Genomic DNA, 13,977 nt, shown 5'->3' with positions numbered 1-13,977 from the left:
TAGCCTACCTGTGAGACAGGTAGGTGATCACGAGCACTCCTGCTACTGAATGGTCGCAACCTATTCTCTACAAAGTTTTATCACATTTGCTGGTTTTGAATAGGCGAATGAATTCACCACCACCCAATCCGGGTTTCACGTTACAATGAAACCAGAAATACAGCAAAATGTGCTTTTAAACTTACAATGCCTCCAGCAAGACGTAAACAACACCCTATGGGTGTTCATTCAACAGGATTTATCCATGGAGAAAACATTACATGGCTGAAACAATGTGGAATTCGGTAATATTATCAGGCGAGTCTATTTGGGACATTCCAGAATTAGAAGGCTGTACCGCCTCCTAGTGACAATCATTTACATCTATTTTAACATCTAAATTAAGTCTTAAATTTTATTCTCTTTTGCAGTATTTTAATAACTTTTTCTACTGTATCTCTAAAAGTAATTTATTTGATTATAACATATTTTGAATACTATGTATTGTGTCATGAAGTTGTGTCTCAGAATGTGCACACAACCCTGATATCAAAACAATTTTTGCCTGGCTGACAAAGGTTTAAATATTATGCCATATTACAAACAGTAAATCACATTATCCAACCATTTAAACAAACATGGGTAGACCAAAAGTGAGTGACAGCTTATATATACAGTATATACAATATTTTGTATATATACAATATTTTATACAAAACGTTTTTGGTTTAATTGTGGGTGTAAAGCTAAACCACACAGCCTTGTTACTCATATTTTAATAATAATTTTGAATAACAAAAATTTTTTTTTAAATGTATTTGATCTTGGTAAAGAAGCAAAACTTCTTTAGGACATGTTAGGGTGCAATTTAGTGTAAGCATATAGTGAGGTCATAGAGATAATGAAGTTAATAACTGCAGTGAAGTATTATAGTAATAAATACAATCGTCATACAAATGAGGTCAAAACGTATGAGTTACAGCACTGGTTAGGAACCTACCCTACCAGGTGCTAACCAACTCAATAAAATTTTAATTTTAACTACAAATTCATGATAATCATAATACTAATGAACCAACATACACCAAGCAAAAAGAAACAATCACCACACCCAGGAGCAAGAGCAATTCAACAATGCTTTCTAATGGATTGCTTATACAAGACAAAGTCTCCCAAATGGGAGCGAGGAGACCCTGCCACTCTCTCCTGCCATCCACACTCCAGGGAGCCTTTTGGAGCAGTGAGTCCAACACTGACCAGGAACACGTGACGCCATAATCACACACAGGTGCTCCTGTAAGAGATCGTTACAACACTCCACACAACTCATAACATAACGTTATGCCTGAGCTTGACAAATCAGATCATTTAGTAGCTTATGACCCATATTTCTTAAACATTCAACATAACGTTATAGTATTTTTAAGAAGTATATATGCCTAAATGTCCCATTTACCAGTGTCTTTATTTCCTCAGTGAAACACCATCAGTTACTGATGTGGGTAACCTCATGTACTTTCCAATTGAATGGCAAACATGCAATACAAGGTTTTACATACAGTAATGAAACATACAAAATGAAACACTATAGGCCTGCCACAAATGATAAAAATCTCACACACACAATGAGCATGACATTTCTAAACCTCTTAACAAAAAAGAGAAGACATAAACACACACACGCACACAAACACACACAGAATCGTCTATTAAACAATACACCAAATTTTAAATTAATTTGAAGGTTGTGGGAATTAATAATGATCAGCATACACAGAAAGCTAAAATATGTCATTTTCAGTGTTCACAACATAACACTGCAATATCTAAATTTTTTAGATATAGAAAATGGCAATTTACAGCAACAATTCAAAGACCAGCACCCTACAGAGAATCAGCCATATATCAAAACCTGATATCTTGTAGCCCCAAATATTTTTATGTTTCAAATACATTTTTCAAGGCCATGTACATGTACTTGTTCTGCAAGTATTGTTTACATATAAAACACAATACAAAAACCACATCAAAATTATACAATTAAAAATTTATTTTATCATACAAATTTATCACACAAGTCAACATAGCAAGAGGAAATGTCATGTAACAAATCATTTTACAATACAAATGATTACAAAAGTATAAATAAATGCATTTATATTTGTGTTTGTTTAAATGAGAACTGTGAACTACTCCTTTCCAGCAGGACAGTGCATACTTCATCGTAATCCGTTCAGCCTTCCGCACCCCACACACACACACACACACACACACACACACACACACACACACACACACACACACAAACACTAATTTCTTATTTGCCTTTTCATTAAAAAAAACTTTAAGATCATCCCTTGTGCAGAATTTGTGCTTGAATAATATTTGCATTTGTAATTTTTACAAGTGTTCCAGTGAGTGCTTCAGAGAAACACTTAAGTATTTTCTCCTACTAATCCAGGGTGAACATAGGCTGAAGGTCCATCAAAATGGTGGCATGTCACATAGTGGATTTAGTTGAGTCATTTTCATCATTTTCCTCAGGTTCATTGGTGCTGACAGAAGCTGCTCCCAATGAGCTGTAGCAAGCGTTCTCTGCCTTGCGGGTTGAGGGCCGTGTAGGGTGAGAGACCGAAACCTGAGGATGTTTGCACTCAAACGCCGGGCCCACGCTGTAAGGTGAGGTCGCACGTCTCATGTCCTCTGTCACCCTCTGACTGAACTCACAGGAAGCTACGAGAGGTTGACCTACATCCAGCTTCACACACTCAGTCAGCCGCAGCTTCCTGTCGGCGCAGGAGTAGTGCAGCTCCACCTTGATCACCAGTGACCCCTGCACATGTGCACAACAGTGGAAGATTCACCACACCACATTCACTGGAGCTCCCCGTAACAAACACGTGAAATAAACTGTACAACAAACAATAGTCAACCTGCAAAGCAAAGATTATACCTTGGGTTATATGTATTTGTATTTTTTGTGCATGCCTTATTTAGCAGAACTATAAACCTTTAAAAAAACAAGAAGAAAAAATGCACCTTTAGCTTCTGAAGGCCACACAGTCTCAAACTGCAATCAGGATGGTCAGCTTTGCTTAGCAGGAGGGAATCCATTTCATCTAATCTGCCACTACCTGAAAAAATGTCCTCCATTGCCTATAGACCAAGATAAATATATACATTTGGATTAAAATAATATTTACTTAATGCCCGGTACGAAGACACAACTGGCTTTGACAGTGATATGAAGTTTGTTGCTTGAAGATATAGAGTGAAAAAAATCTCTCTACACCCCTCTCTCTGATAAACCAAGGCAATTAAAAGGATTCACTAGTTAAAAAGGCTTCATCTGTATTAGGAGTCAATTTGATTTTGGTTCTGTCGAGACAATTTTAATTCAGCCAATGCAGCTAATGAGTTAAGATTAAAGTTCAACAGTTATGCACTGAGTTTACATATGATTCGTTTGAAGAATAATAGTGCTGTTTTTACACTAAGCCTTCTGGAGTGATTGAAAAATGACTAAATGTCTTATTATCAAATAAGGTATGTTATGTGCCTTCAAGATGACAAGAACGGAATCGTTCTCCATAGGTTAGCCAATCACTACACAAGAATAACTCGGAAGCAACATGATAAACTGTAGGTCTGTTTTGCTTGAATTTACTCAAATAAAAGGCATTATGTACTATTCATCACTAGGGGTCAGTATATAAATGGCTTTCTCCAGAGTAGTGGCGATGTACTTCTTATAGCGTAGCACACTTGAAAGTGTGGACCGGTTTCCTTTTCTGAAGTAATGTACAGCTGAGGTCACAAAGTTCCAGCAGGAGAGTTAGCATTGGTGTCAAGAACTGTCTCACAAATTTAATTAAGCAAAGTGGGATCTAGCAGGTTCCACCAGATTTCTCTATGCCCTCACAGAAGAAGACTCCTTCGTCTTGACACCGAAGCTGTCAAACTACACACTAAAACACCCTACTGCACACTGAAGTGGCAGCTTAAGGCAAAACGACCGTCGACGCTCATGGCGCCATCACCTGGACTTTCCCCATCATTACACCCGGGCTCTCCATCGGCCTGCTGTGAGGAGGGGAAGGTTGGAAACTCACTGGCGTGCTGCTAAGGTTCACGGTGCAGTCGTGCGCTCTTGGCCCAATGTCCTTCACAGTGCCAAACACGAGCAGAACGTTGGAGAACAAGGCTGAGAAGCTGAGCTCCACCTGAATCCCACATGGAAAGTTCACACACTTCCGATCTGGCAGAACTGTTGGAACACACACCCGCACACACCCATATTAACTCATCATTCTATTAATTAAATAGACAATAGGTTAGACATGATGTGCTCGTCTTTGTCAAAGCTATAACACAAGGTGTGATCATACAATGGCTTGAATGTTCTCAATCTCAAAGTGAATGACATGGCAGTGCATCGACCGAGGCTGGAGTTAAAATCTGACTGTGTAGCTTAAAGAAATGCAAAGCGTGAAGAAAATCAGCTTTAGGTTAATATTCTACTCCCACACATTCGTTTCAGAACTCAGAAGTAATTTTTCCTGGTGTATGTTCAACCTGATGCACACTTGCAAACCTCAGCCTTTGTCAACAAGAGTCATCCATTCCAGGAGTGGAAGCAGAGAAAGGGAACAAGGCCAGAAAGGACAGTGAAAACCAAAAGTCAGAGGTGTCAACCATGTGACCGAACGTCGTGTTTGTGCAGCACAAATACCTCATTCATGAAACACTTTCCACAATGTTTTCAGTAATGAGTCACATACCACAGGCTGTCCACCATCAAGAGGAAGGAACAGAGTACTGTAGATGATACAACTACATCACATGGCTGGGACCCTTTGTTGGAGAAGACTACGTGGCCGCCTTAATGTTAGTAGTAATAGGAAGCATTGATAAATATAGTCATATGACACGGAAGTGGTCAGGAATGTTTTATAGTTTGGTAATAGTTTTTTTTTTTAATTCTACTTGTTTTCTGGAGTTTTCATCATTAACAAGGTTAGGAAGTTTGCAAGGAAAGTATCAGTGATGATGTTATACTGCATGGAAAGATAAAAAAGTCCTAGTTATTCAAGCAAAGTAAAAGACATTTGGTTCATGCATATGGCTTTCATCTGGACTGTGGTACTAAAGTAAACAATTAATATTAAATGAATTTTATGTTGATGTATATTGTCTGCTTCTCATTTAATTCTCCTAGTAAAACAGAAATTATGTTATTTTGATTAACATAATCACACATAAATTCAAACTTGCACTATTCCTGACATACTATGGATTTCACATGTTCATTATCATGAATAATAATCAAATAATAAATAATACACGTGCTACCAAATAATAATACATTATAATCATGTATAAACCAATAATGACATTAGAACATAGCTTATAAAACAAATGAAGAACCCTAAACTGTGGTCAGTGAAGACAATGCAAGTTGGTAGGTTCAGGTCTTTGTTAAAGTTCACAGGAAGTGTGTTATTAATTGGAGGGGCACGAGAGATCTCAGCTGTATGAAACACAAAGTGGCCAGTTAAGTACTTTTTATCATCCTAAACTCCCACTGCATGCGTGATGAAAAATCATTCAATTAACAAATCAACCAATCAGCAGGACTTCTAAAGGTCTGGGCAGAAGGAATCTCACCATTAGCCTGTCTCCAGCAGACATCTCTCAGACGGAACTCCATGGTGTGCCCAGCTGTTCCCACTGGATCCGTGAGCGACCGTGGTTCTTTCAGTGTGTGTTTGATCTCCACCACCTGTCTGCCGCACACCAGCTGGTCTTTACCTACATCTGGAGGGGGAGTGAGAGGTCATCTCTCTACTACATTCAACTGAAAAAAAAACATTTCAAAAATAATGCTCAGAAAAACAACCCTTTGTGCCTGGAAAAATCTGTTTCAATTTTCAAAATATCACACTCATAAAAGAGAGCAGAGAAAAAAGGGGGTTCCAGTGCTCGTGTTCACAGGATGAGGTGGGCAAGCAGGGTTTCATATAACAGATATAAGAGATGCGTGAAACCAATAAGCACTTTCACCAAATTTGCCTCAGATCAAATTACCAGTCAGTCAAAGATACACTTGAGTCATGGAGATGTGCGTGCTAAACCTATTCTTTCCGCCTACTGAACAGAAATGAAAAATGACGGTTTCTGTGGCCGGCTACAGTCCTTACAGAGGCAAACCACTAAGACGTGTCAGTACAATTGTACAGGAACACATACCTTATGCCGATAAGGCTGTGATACATCAAGTATTAAAACAGAGAAAAACACGCACTTAGACATTGGCTGGCTGGCCAAAGGATGACGGGTTCAGTAAATCAAAAGAAAACTCCTTACTTCTCTATTACTTCTCTCCTTACTACCTCTCTAAAGTATGTTTTCAACAGGATATCTTTGTCAACATGTTTGCATGTTTTAGCTGTGTAAAATGGTTTTTGAAGAGACGAGATTAAATCAAGAACACCAAGCAACTCACAATATTCATAGATGCTAAGAGGAGCAAAGCAATAATATGACCTAATAAGACTACACTTTGTTTTAAAAACTCGTAATTTTTTATGTGTTTGGTCAATTGGTCAAAATAATTGTTTTTAAAGTTTTTGAGGAACAGGCTTGGCTTTTCCTTCAAGCTATTCTCAGCCATCAGTTCATTCAACACATACAATATAGAGGAGTTCTGTCACCGGTAGACAGCTGGCATGTATTGTGGATGGAGTACAGTGAGATGCACCACATAGCATAACTCTGCAGTTGCAGGGCAGCATGTTAAGCCAGTGAGATAATGCCCAGCTACGAGAGTGGTCATCGCCCTGCGGCAAGGGGAAGACGCAGGCTGAGTGACGGGCATGTGAGACAGGTCTCGGGGTTGGGGCCCGTTCTCATGTTTCAAACAACCTGTGCAAAGCACCAGAGTGAATTCTCTGAAAATGAGGTCACGCACTAATGCTGCTTTCTCACAAAGCCGTGTCATGTTACCAGAGAGGCCCATCAGACAACTAAACAAGCGGCGTATCCACGCTAGCAAATCCCCACTGGTTGACAATAAACCCCATCTCCAGTGCTGCTAGTGTACAAGTCCTAATGGTCAAAGGCTCTGACATGCATGTCCCATTGTGCCCTTGGCTGCCTTCCACTGAACTGGCCTCAGCACTTCCTTTAAGACCAGTAGCTTGTAGCATACTGTGGTTACTGTTGTGTTGAACTGAATTCACTGAAGTAAAGCTTGTTGAAAAAAACCCCCAAAAGGGCTTATTAAAATCATGACTATGGTAAATTACGCTGCTACTGAAGTGAATCATTGGCATTGGCACATTAGAACAGCAGATAACTCGCAGCTGAGATCCTCACCCTCAGACACCTGCTCCAAAACATGGGTCACCTTCAGTGGCTGTAGGATGTGTTTGTTCAGGTATTTGGTGAAGATGCCGGTACTTTTGCCTCCATCCTGGACCTCAAATGCCTCTGCGTCCTCCGTCCTGTGTTGAGCAAACAGTGATGGTTTCACACCAATGATGTCAATGCACTTTTCATAAGGGTTTAGTTTTGATGTCTTTCACACTGGCCCCAGCAGCACTTACGTGGCATATCCATACACTGTGTTGCCCAAAGGTGCGAGTGGGTCTATCTCGGAGGTTGGGTAACCATGGTTGTACCTTTAACAACACAAAAAAATTCTTTTTTCAGATATTTTTAAAGCTATAAGGAAATTCCTTAAAGGCAAACTTGCTTTCAGCAAAAAAGTAAAAAAAAATTGCTGCATATTTGTGCAATTTAACTAAATGTGTAACTTATTAAGTTAATCCCTCTGGTCCTTTGTAACCATGCTGTTGAGTGTTTTGAAATTTTGTAGATAGAGCTGTAGCAAACAAGTCAATTTACTAACTTCAGACACCCCTGTAAATGACTACACTACAAACAGCAAAAAAAGGTCAACCAGGAAGTAGCACTGGCCGTCTCCAAGTATACATTACACAGCATCAAGGAGCCGTAATGGCTGCTACGGCACTTGAGGCCCACCATTTCCTGCAGGTGTCCAGGAGGATAATGTTGAGCTGTGCCTGCTTCTTCTGCATGCGCCCCATGACCCTCTGCACGCAGACGCAGTTCTCTGTGCGGTAGGGGCGTGGAGCATCGATGGCCACCAGGTAATTCCTGCCTTTGTGCTCATAGCCATGGCCGGCATAGTAAAACACGGCTAACATTGAAGAAAGCAAACAGATTTGAAAGACAGTCACAGTGAGCCGTAGAACAATTTCTCACTAAATGTTAAACCACATTAGTCTGTGACGTTTTCGTTTAAAATATGTCTTATCTATGTCATATTCTCAGTCAAAGACAATGCACCAGCTCTTTAATTATGCCACCCTCTAAATGTTTCCTGCCATTAATATGACATTACAACTATTAAGGTGACAACACAACTCTGTTTCCAAGCTTTCATAGTAGATCTCTTTTTTAAAACCAAAAGAGGAAAGTATTTCTGTTTTCACACAGTACCCTACTCCCAATGACACGCAGGCTTGTAGTATAACGAACAGGATCAATGAGTCATGTAAATGTGAATAACAACTCCCTACCATAGATCCCCTACAAAACCCCTTCCATCAACACATACATGGGTGGGACTATGATACTGTGTAGGAGCACACATGGAGCTGCTTACACTAGATCATTACTGCTAGATACCACTAGATCATTCATGTCTGGAGTTATAAATGTTAAGCACGTGCCTTTCACCCAGACTTCTCTTTTCCTTCTCCTACATCACCCATGCTATACTGTAACTCCTTAGAATCCACCAGGGTTTCTGACCCATGAAACAACTGGGAAATCATCAGATAAAAATTGTTTTTTATTCTCCCCGTCAATCAGACAGCTTACAAGTGCTGTCAATGGAGATAAATAAACAAACCCACCAGTTGTAAGGATCAATATAATACAGTAATCTTTGTATGACTCAAATCCAGACGGTTAGACTAAAAACTAGAGAAGATTTCAATTATTTATTATGGGTTTACTAACATGCTGCCACATTAGTCCAAAAGCTTGACATCATCAGACATGATCAGACTAGTAGAAATATGTAGAAAATAACCTGAGGTGTTTGTGATGTTGATCCCAATGCATAAAGAATGAGTCAAAAAGGTCAAGTCCTTGTTATTTAGATTGTGATGTTACCCAGTCCAAACAATACAGAACCCACAGTTCAAACACCCACCATAAACACCACGATCCAGAAGCTGAAGGAACTTGTCAATAGCAGCATCCATTTCTTTGAGGCTGAGGTCCAGCAGGGACACCACCCGGAAATCTAACTGCTGTAGCAGGTTGGACAGTTCATGAACATCCATGGTAGGGGCCATCAGCCTAGGGTGGTGCGCATAGTTTAGATTCCCGATCAGCAGTGCTACCTTATCCGTGGCTAAAAAAAAAAGAGATCAACAGGCCCACATAAAATGAGAAAATGTTCCTGTTTATTTATCCAAAATGTCAGCACACAGTTGTAGTATTAACGGTTTTTGAATTGGTGTTTCACGGAATGCTCCTAAAATTACATAAGTGAATGGTAATATCCCTACAAAAATCCCTACTTTTTAATAAAGTGCACTTCAACTTATGAACTCAACTAAACTTGAATTAATCTAGTGATAGCAGAAATACTACGACAGCTTTGAAAAAGACTCATAGACTCATAGATATTTAACTTCATAGTGGTTTTTAACATTTTCTCAAAACATACCTGTGAATGTGGGAGTTGGAAGCTTATCCACTGTTACTGTGACACAGGAGAAAAGAGTTCAAAAACATGAGACAGCAAAATATGGTGAGGTTAATGCAACACTTCTAATGCAAGTAACCAGCCCTGTTTCTCACTTCCATTTTTAAATGGTTTCACAGTGGAAAGAGTGTTCCATTGTGTGACAGGAGAAGAGAGGAAGCTCTGACTGAACTAACAGTTTCACTGGGGTCGCATGCATCCAAACGTAAAGTGTAAATAATACTAAGACTTACAGAGATGGGGAAAGTACCAAGATAGAAATGGAAAACCCCACTTCGTGGAAGATACTGTATAAAAATACTGAGACGGTTGCAGGCTAAAGACTAGTTTTCCCATTATTCAAAAATATATATTTTATTGTAATTTTATTGTGACTAATATGTCAATATTAACCAACATGATTAAAGTTAACATAAAAAAAAACATTTTTGAAAGTTAGGACCTCGGCCATAATGACAAATCTGCCTCTAAACAAAATACAGTCTGCATTTGATTGAAGATTAAAATAATTAAATATGTATATAACATTTGACACAGGTAAAAGTAAAAAAGTTATAAAAGTAAAAATGTTTACCACAGGGTTCGTTTCTTACCGATCTCAACATCAGCTCCTTCTGACCATTTCTCCTCCAAAATGTTTGAAACGGCACAGAGATATGAACCAGCATTATCAGCCTTTGCACTTTTTACCTAAAAAAGGTCCAAATTTACTTCTTAGTCTCACAGCCTTTGAGGTATCAGTGGTTTGACAGAAATCATCTTAGGTTCCAATCAAGGCAGAAGCTAAATATTAACCAATATTGGGGTTAGCAGGTTCTTTACAGTGTGTACATATGGTAGGAAGTACAAGTGTGACCTGATCCTGGCCCATAGATATCAGGTGAAATCAGTAACAAGACAAAATGATGTCTGGCCAACTGTGTCCTACCTCAAGTGTTTCCGAGTTCTGCTTTGGTAAGAGATGACCATTGTGGTACCATTGGTATTGTGGGGAAGGCATGCCAAGAGCTGAACACCTCAGGGAAAATGGTCCTCCACACCTAACAGTTTGGTGCACCGTGGGCTGGACAACGATGCAAATGTCCCCACGCCATGCAGGCGGGACAGCTGTAATCCAAAATGAAAAGGCAACTCAAGTAAACTCATAACATGCAGGTTGCTGAACTTAAGCTTAAAAATCTAAATATAACCTAGGCCAAGTTAGCACATATGTAAGAAATATATAAGACGTGTTACACCTTGCTTGTTAAGGGGCTGATTTCATTTAGTATGCAAAATTATTTAGACAATTCTGAGTAGTAAGCTCAGGCCTTGAGCGTGTGTAAATAATGAGCTGCATAACAATGCAGGATCCTGCAGAGAGGAAGCCTTGGGACTGATATGGAGATATCAGGCTCATACCTGCTGAGTCTAAGACCCTCACTTTGACCCAATCAGTGAAGGCAAAGTTGCAGTACAAGTCGTTAACTCTGCAAATATACTTCTCAGATTTCTGAAGACAAAGATGGAGGCTGGGTTCTGTGCCACCTGCCAACTACAACACATCAAAATGATTATTAATCTATGAGCAAACAGCAAAGACTTATCATTTTTACTAGAAATGGAAAACAAGTAACGATTGATCCTGTGCGAACCTCTTCTTGTTGTCCATCAAACCACTGGTACCTCAAAGGTTCTGTGCCTACTGCTTGAACGTTTAGCGTCACTGGATAGTTTCGTGGAACACACACAGATTTAGGCTGCTGTACAATGACAACTTCTGTCAACAGAAAAAGACAGAAACATTATTACAACCATGCACAGTTAAGACTGACTATGGTGTATTCTAGGAAAAGCCAGAAATGTACTAACACACACACGCGCACACACACACACACACACACACACATAACACATAATGGCTAAATTGCTCAGTGGGTTGAACAAATGACTATGGCACAAGAAGTCAGGGGGCTGAATAAGGAGCCAGGTATCTCTGGCCTGGTCCCTTAGTCAAAGTCCTTCATGCTATACTGCCTACTTCACTAACAAGGAGAGTGAGAAACAAGAGGCAACAACACTGGCTCAGATTTGCCCCGTCAGTAAGGTCAGTAAGGTCAGTGTCAGAATCTGAAGCAACCTGATGAAGACAATGTGGGTTCTATGGATGCTTTGAAAGCCAACATCTAGACCGAAACAACCAGTAGTGTTGCAACACCGTCAAGGGTCAACTGCTGTGACAAAGTACAAGGGAGAACCAGGTCAGATGGGGCATGTAATCATCGTCCCATACCCTAAAATCTGCAACCAAGACCCAAGATGTTCACCAAGGTCAACATCAGAGCTGCTGGTGCAAGTAGCTGAGATGTCCTACATGCCATCCATACCTGAAGCCTTGGATACTGCCAAGCAAACACTAACAAAGGTACACTAGAGTACACAAGCAGAATAAACAAGGTTTTCTCCTACTAGCCTCCAAAGTCTACTCTCAGTGACAGCAAAGGCAGAATGAACAAATACTTGACATGGTCAAGGCAAAAACACCAGAGGTGCCAAGCACCAGGTACTGGTGAGTAATATATGAAAATACAGTCACTCTACAAGAAATTGCTGGATTGACTACAAGAAAGCCCATGACTCAGTGTTGCTATCAATGGCTGGAAAAGGGTGTTTTGAAGGACAGCACAGACCAATAAAGGCTGGGATCCATCATACCATTCAGGACCCCAGAGACAAAGACACTATAAAGGAAAATTATACATGGAACGACATAATTAAGTGGCTGACACAGTATACAGTACATCAGAATATAGGCTGGAAGAATCAAGGTCAAATTGGGTTACACCCACTTCAGTGAAGACCTCAAGAAATACCAAGAACTGTGAGGAGAGCTTGAAAAGATGTCAAAGGTGAAGGCAACAGTGATTTCCATGGTAACAGAAAACTAGGGGCTGTAAAACCTTTGCGCTTAACTGCAGTTTTGAGTATTCAAAACTTGTAGATATTGGTATAGGTAAAACTGAACATTCAAACAGAGAGACAGAGAGAACTGGTATTGGATTGTTCAAGAGTAAATAAAGGTGCACCACACACCAATTTTCATGACTCTAGGACCTTCTTTAAGAGTATGGAAGGTCCTTGTCCAGAGTGGATCTGCTCTGTCTGGACAGTAAGTCATCACAGCATCATATTATCTTTTCATCTGTTGAATAAAAAAGCAGACCCAAAATAATCTTAATGAAGGTTCATTGACATTTGTACGTGTTTATGTATAAACAATGTTTAAAATCTGAAAATAATGCTGGCCTATTATTAACAGTTCCTGCCCAGTTTATTCAAACTGCAAAAAGAGATGAATATAAAATGTTCAACAATATCAGAGCTGCAGGAAGCTATTTTTAGTTTATAAAAGGTAAGTAAAGCCACAATGAAATAATATATTTTTTAAATATATATTTTTTATCATAAAAAATGTGATCCCGCACGCGCTTTTACTTTCCACGAGTTAAACTAGTTTTCTAGTTAAACTATATATTGTGTCGGTTTCAGCCTCATTTTGCTACATTCCTTCTAACATGTTAAGTCAACTATGTCAGATTTATGTAGGACCTACCCAAAACATCGCTGAATTAGTCGACATTCGTTGTGTCACGGTGAAACTGCGCTAGTGAATGCTGCGCTTGAAGTCTTGTCGGACTAGACGATAGTGACAAAAAAGTAAAAACGAAGTAGGTCGATTTCCCGGAACAACTGTATCCACCTACTACCGGAAAGCCTAGAATATTCGAGCCCTTAATCATATTGGGCTGAATACGTCTTTTGGCAGTTAAAAATGCTGGAGTTTAGGTCACAGTGAACGATTTTGAAATAGAAAAATAACTCTTTAAATGCCTTTTAACTTGCCAAATCGTCACCTTTTCCCAATAGAATTTTTACCGATAACCCACACTCACTGGGACATTTAGTTAGGACATCTTAATTAGTATAGTTAGGGTTATTAGTTATACTACTAATAAGAAAAGAGTAACGTCTGTTGCATTCTTATTTTGTATTGGGACTGCAAATTGTAAGATTCATATTCGCTGTAAACATATAATTAGTAGGAACCTATTTGTTTTAGTTATTTTATGAGTTCCTTCAATGGCGAATATAGTGTGTGTGTGTTTGTGTGTGTGTGTGTGTGTGTGTGTGTGTGTGTGTGTGTGTGTGTG

The 13,977-nt window shown here is 39.4% G+C and overlaps 1 protein-coding gene across 1 annotated transcript; it reads right to left on the bottom strand.

Moving 5' to 3' along the window:
• Positions 1 to 1,044: 1,044 nt before the first annotated feature.
• Positions 1,045 to 13,509, bottom strand: malt3 (MALT paracaspase 3). Its single transcript, XM_076991097.1, has 15 exons — positions 13,380 to 13,509; positions 12,860 to 12,968; positions 11,422 to 11,546; positions 11,189 to 11,321; positions 10,716 to 10,894; positions 10,381 to 10,477; positions 9,749 to 9,784; positions 9,227 to 9,430; positions 8,026 to 8,203; positions 7,587 to 7,661; positions 7,357 to 7,484; positions 5,647 to 5,796; positions 4,092 to 4,246; positions 3,019 to 3,135; positions 1,045 to 2,812 (listed from the first exon to the last, which is right to left on the bottom strand). Exons 2-15 carry the CDS (start codon positions 12,942 to 12,944, stop codon positions 2,480 to 2,482), a joined length of 1,995 nt encoding a protein of 664 aa, XP_076847212.1. The 5' UTR covers positions 12,945 to 12,968; positions 13,380 to 13,509; the 3' UTR covers positions 1,045 to 2,479.
• Between the last annotated feature and the right edge of the window lie 468 nt (positions 13,510 to 13,977).

This window comes from Brachyhypopomus gauderio, chromosome 2, assembly GCF_052324685.1.
Source record: "Brachyhypopomus gauderio isolate BG-103 chromosome 2, BGAUD_0.2, whole genome shotgun sequence".
Classification (NCBI taxonomy): Eukaryota; Metazoa; Chordata; class Actinopteri; order Gymnotiformes; family Hypopomidae; genus Brachyhypopomus; species Brachyhypopomus gauderio.
The sequence above is the reverse complement of the archived record's forward strand: the minus strand, read 5'-3'. Positions and strand labels throughout refer to the sequence as shown.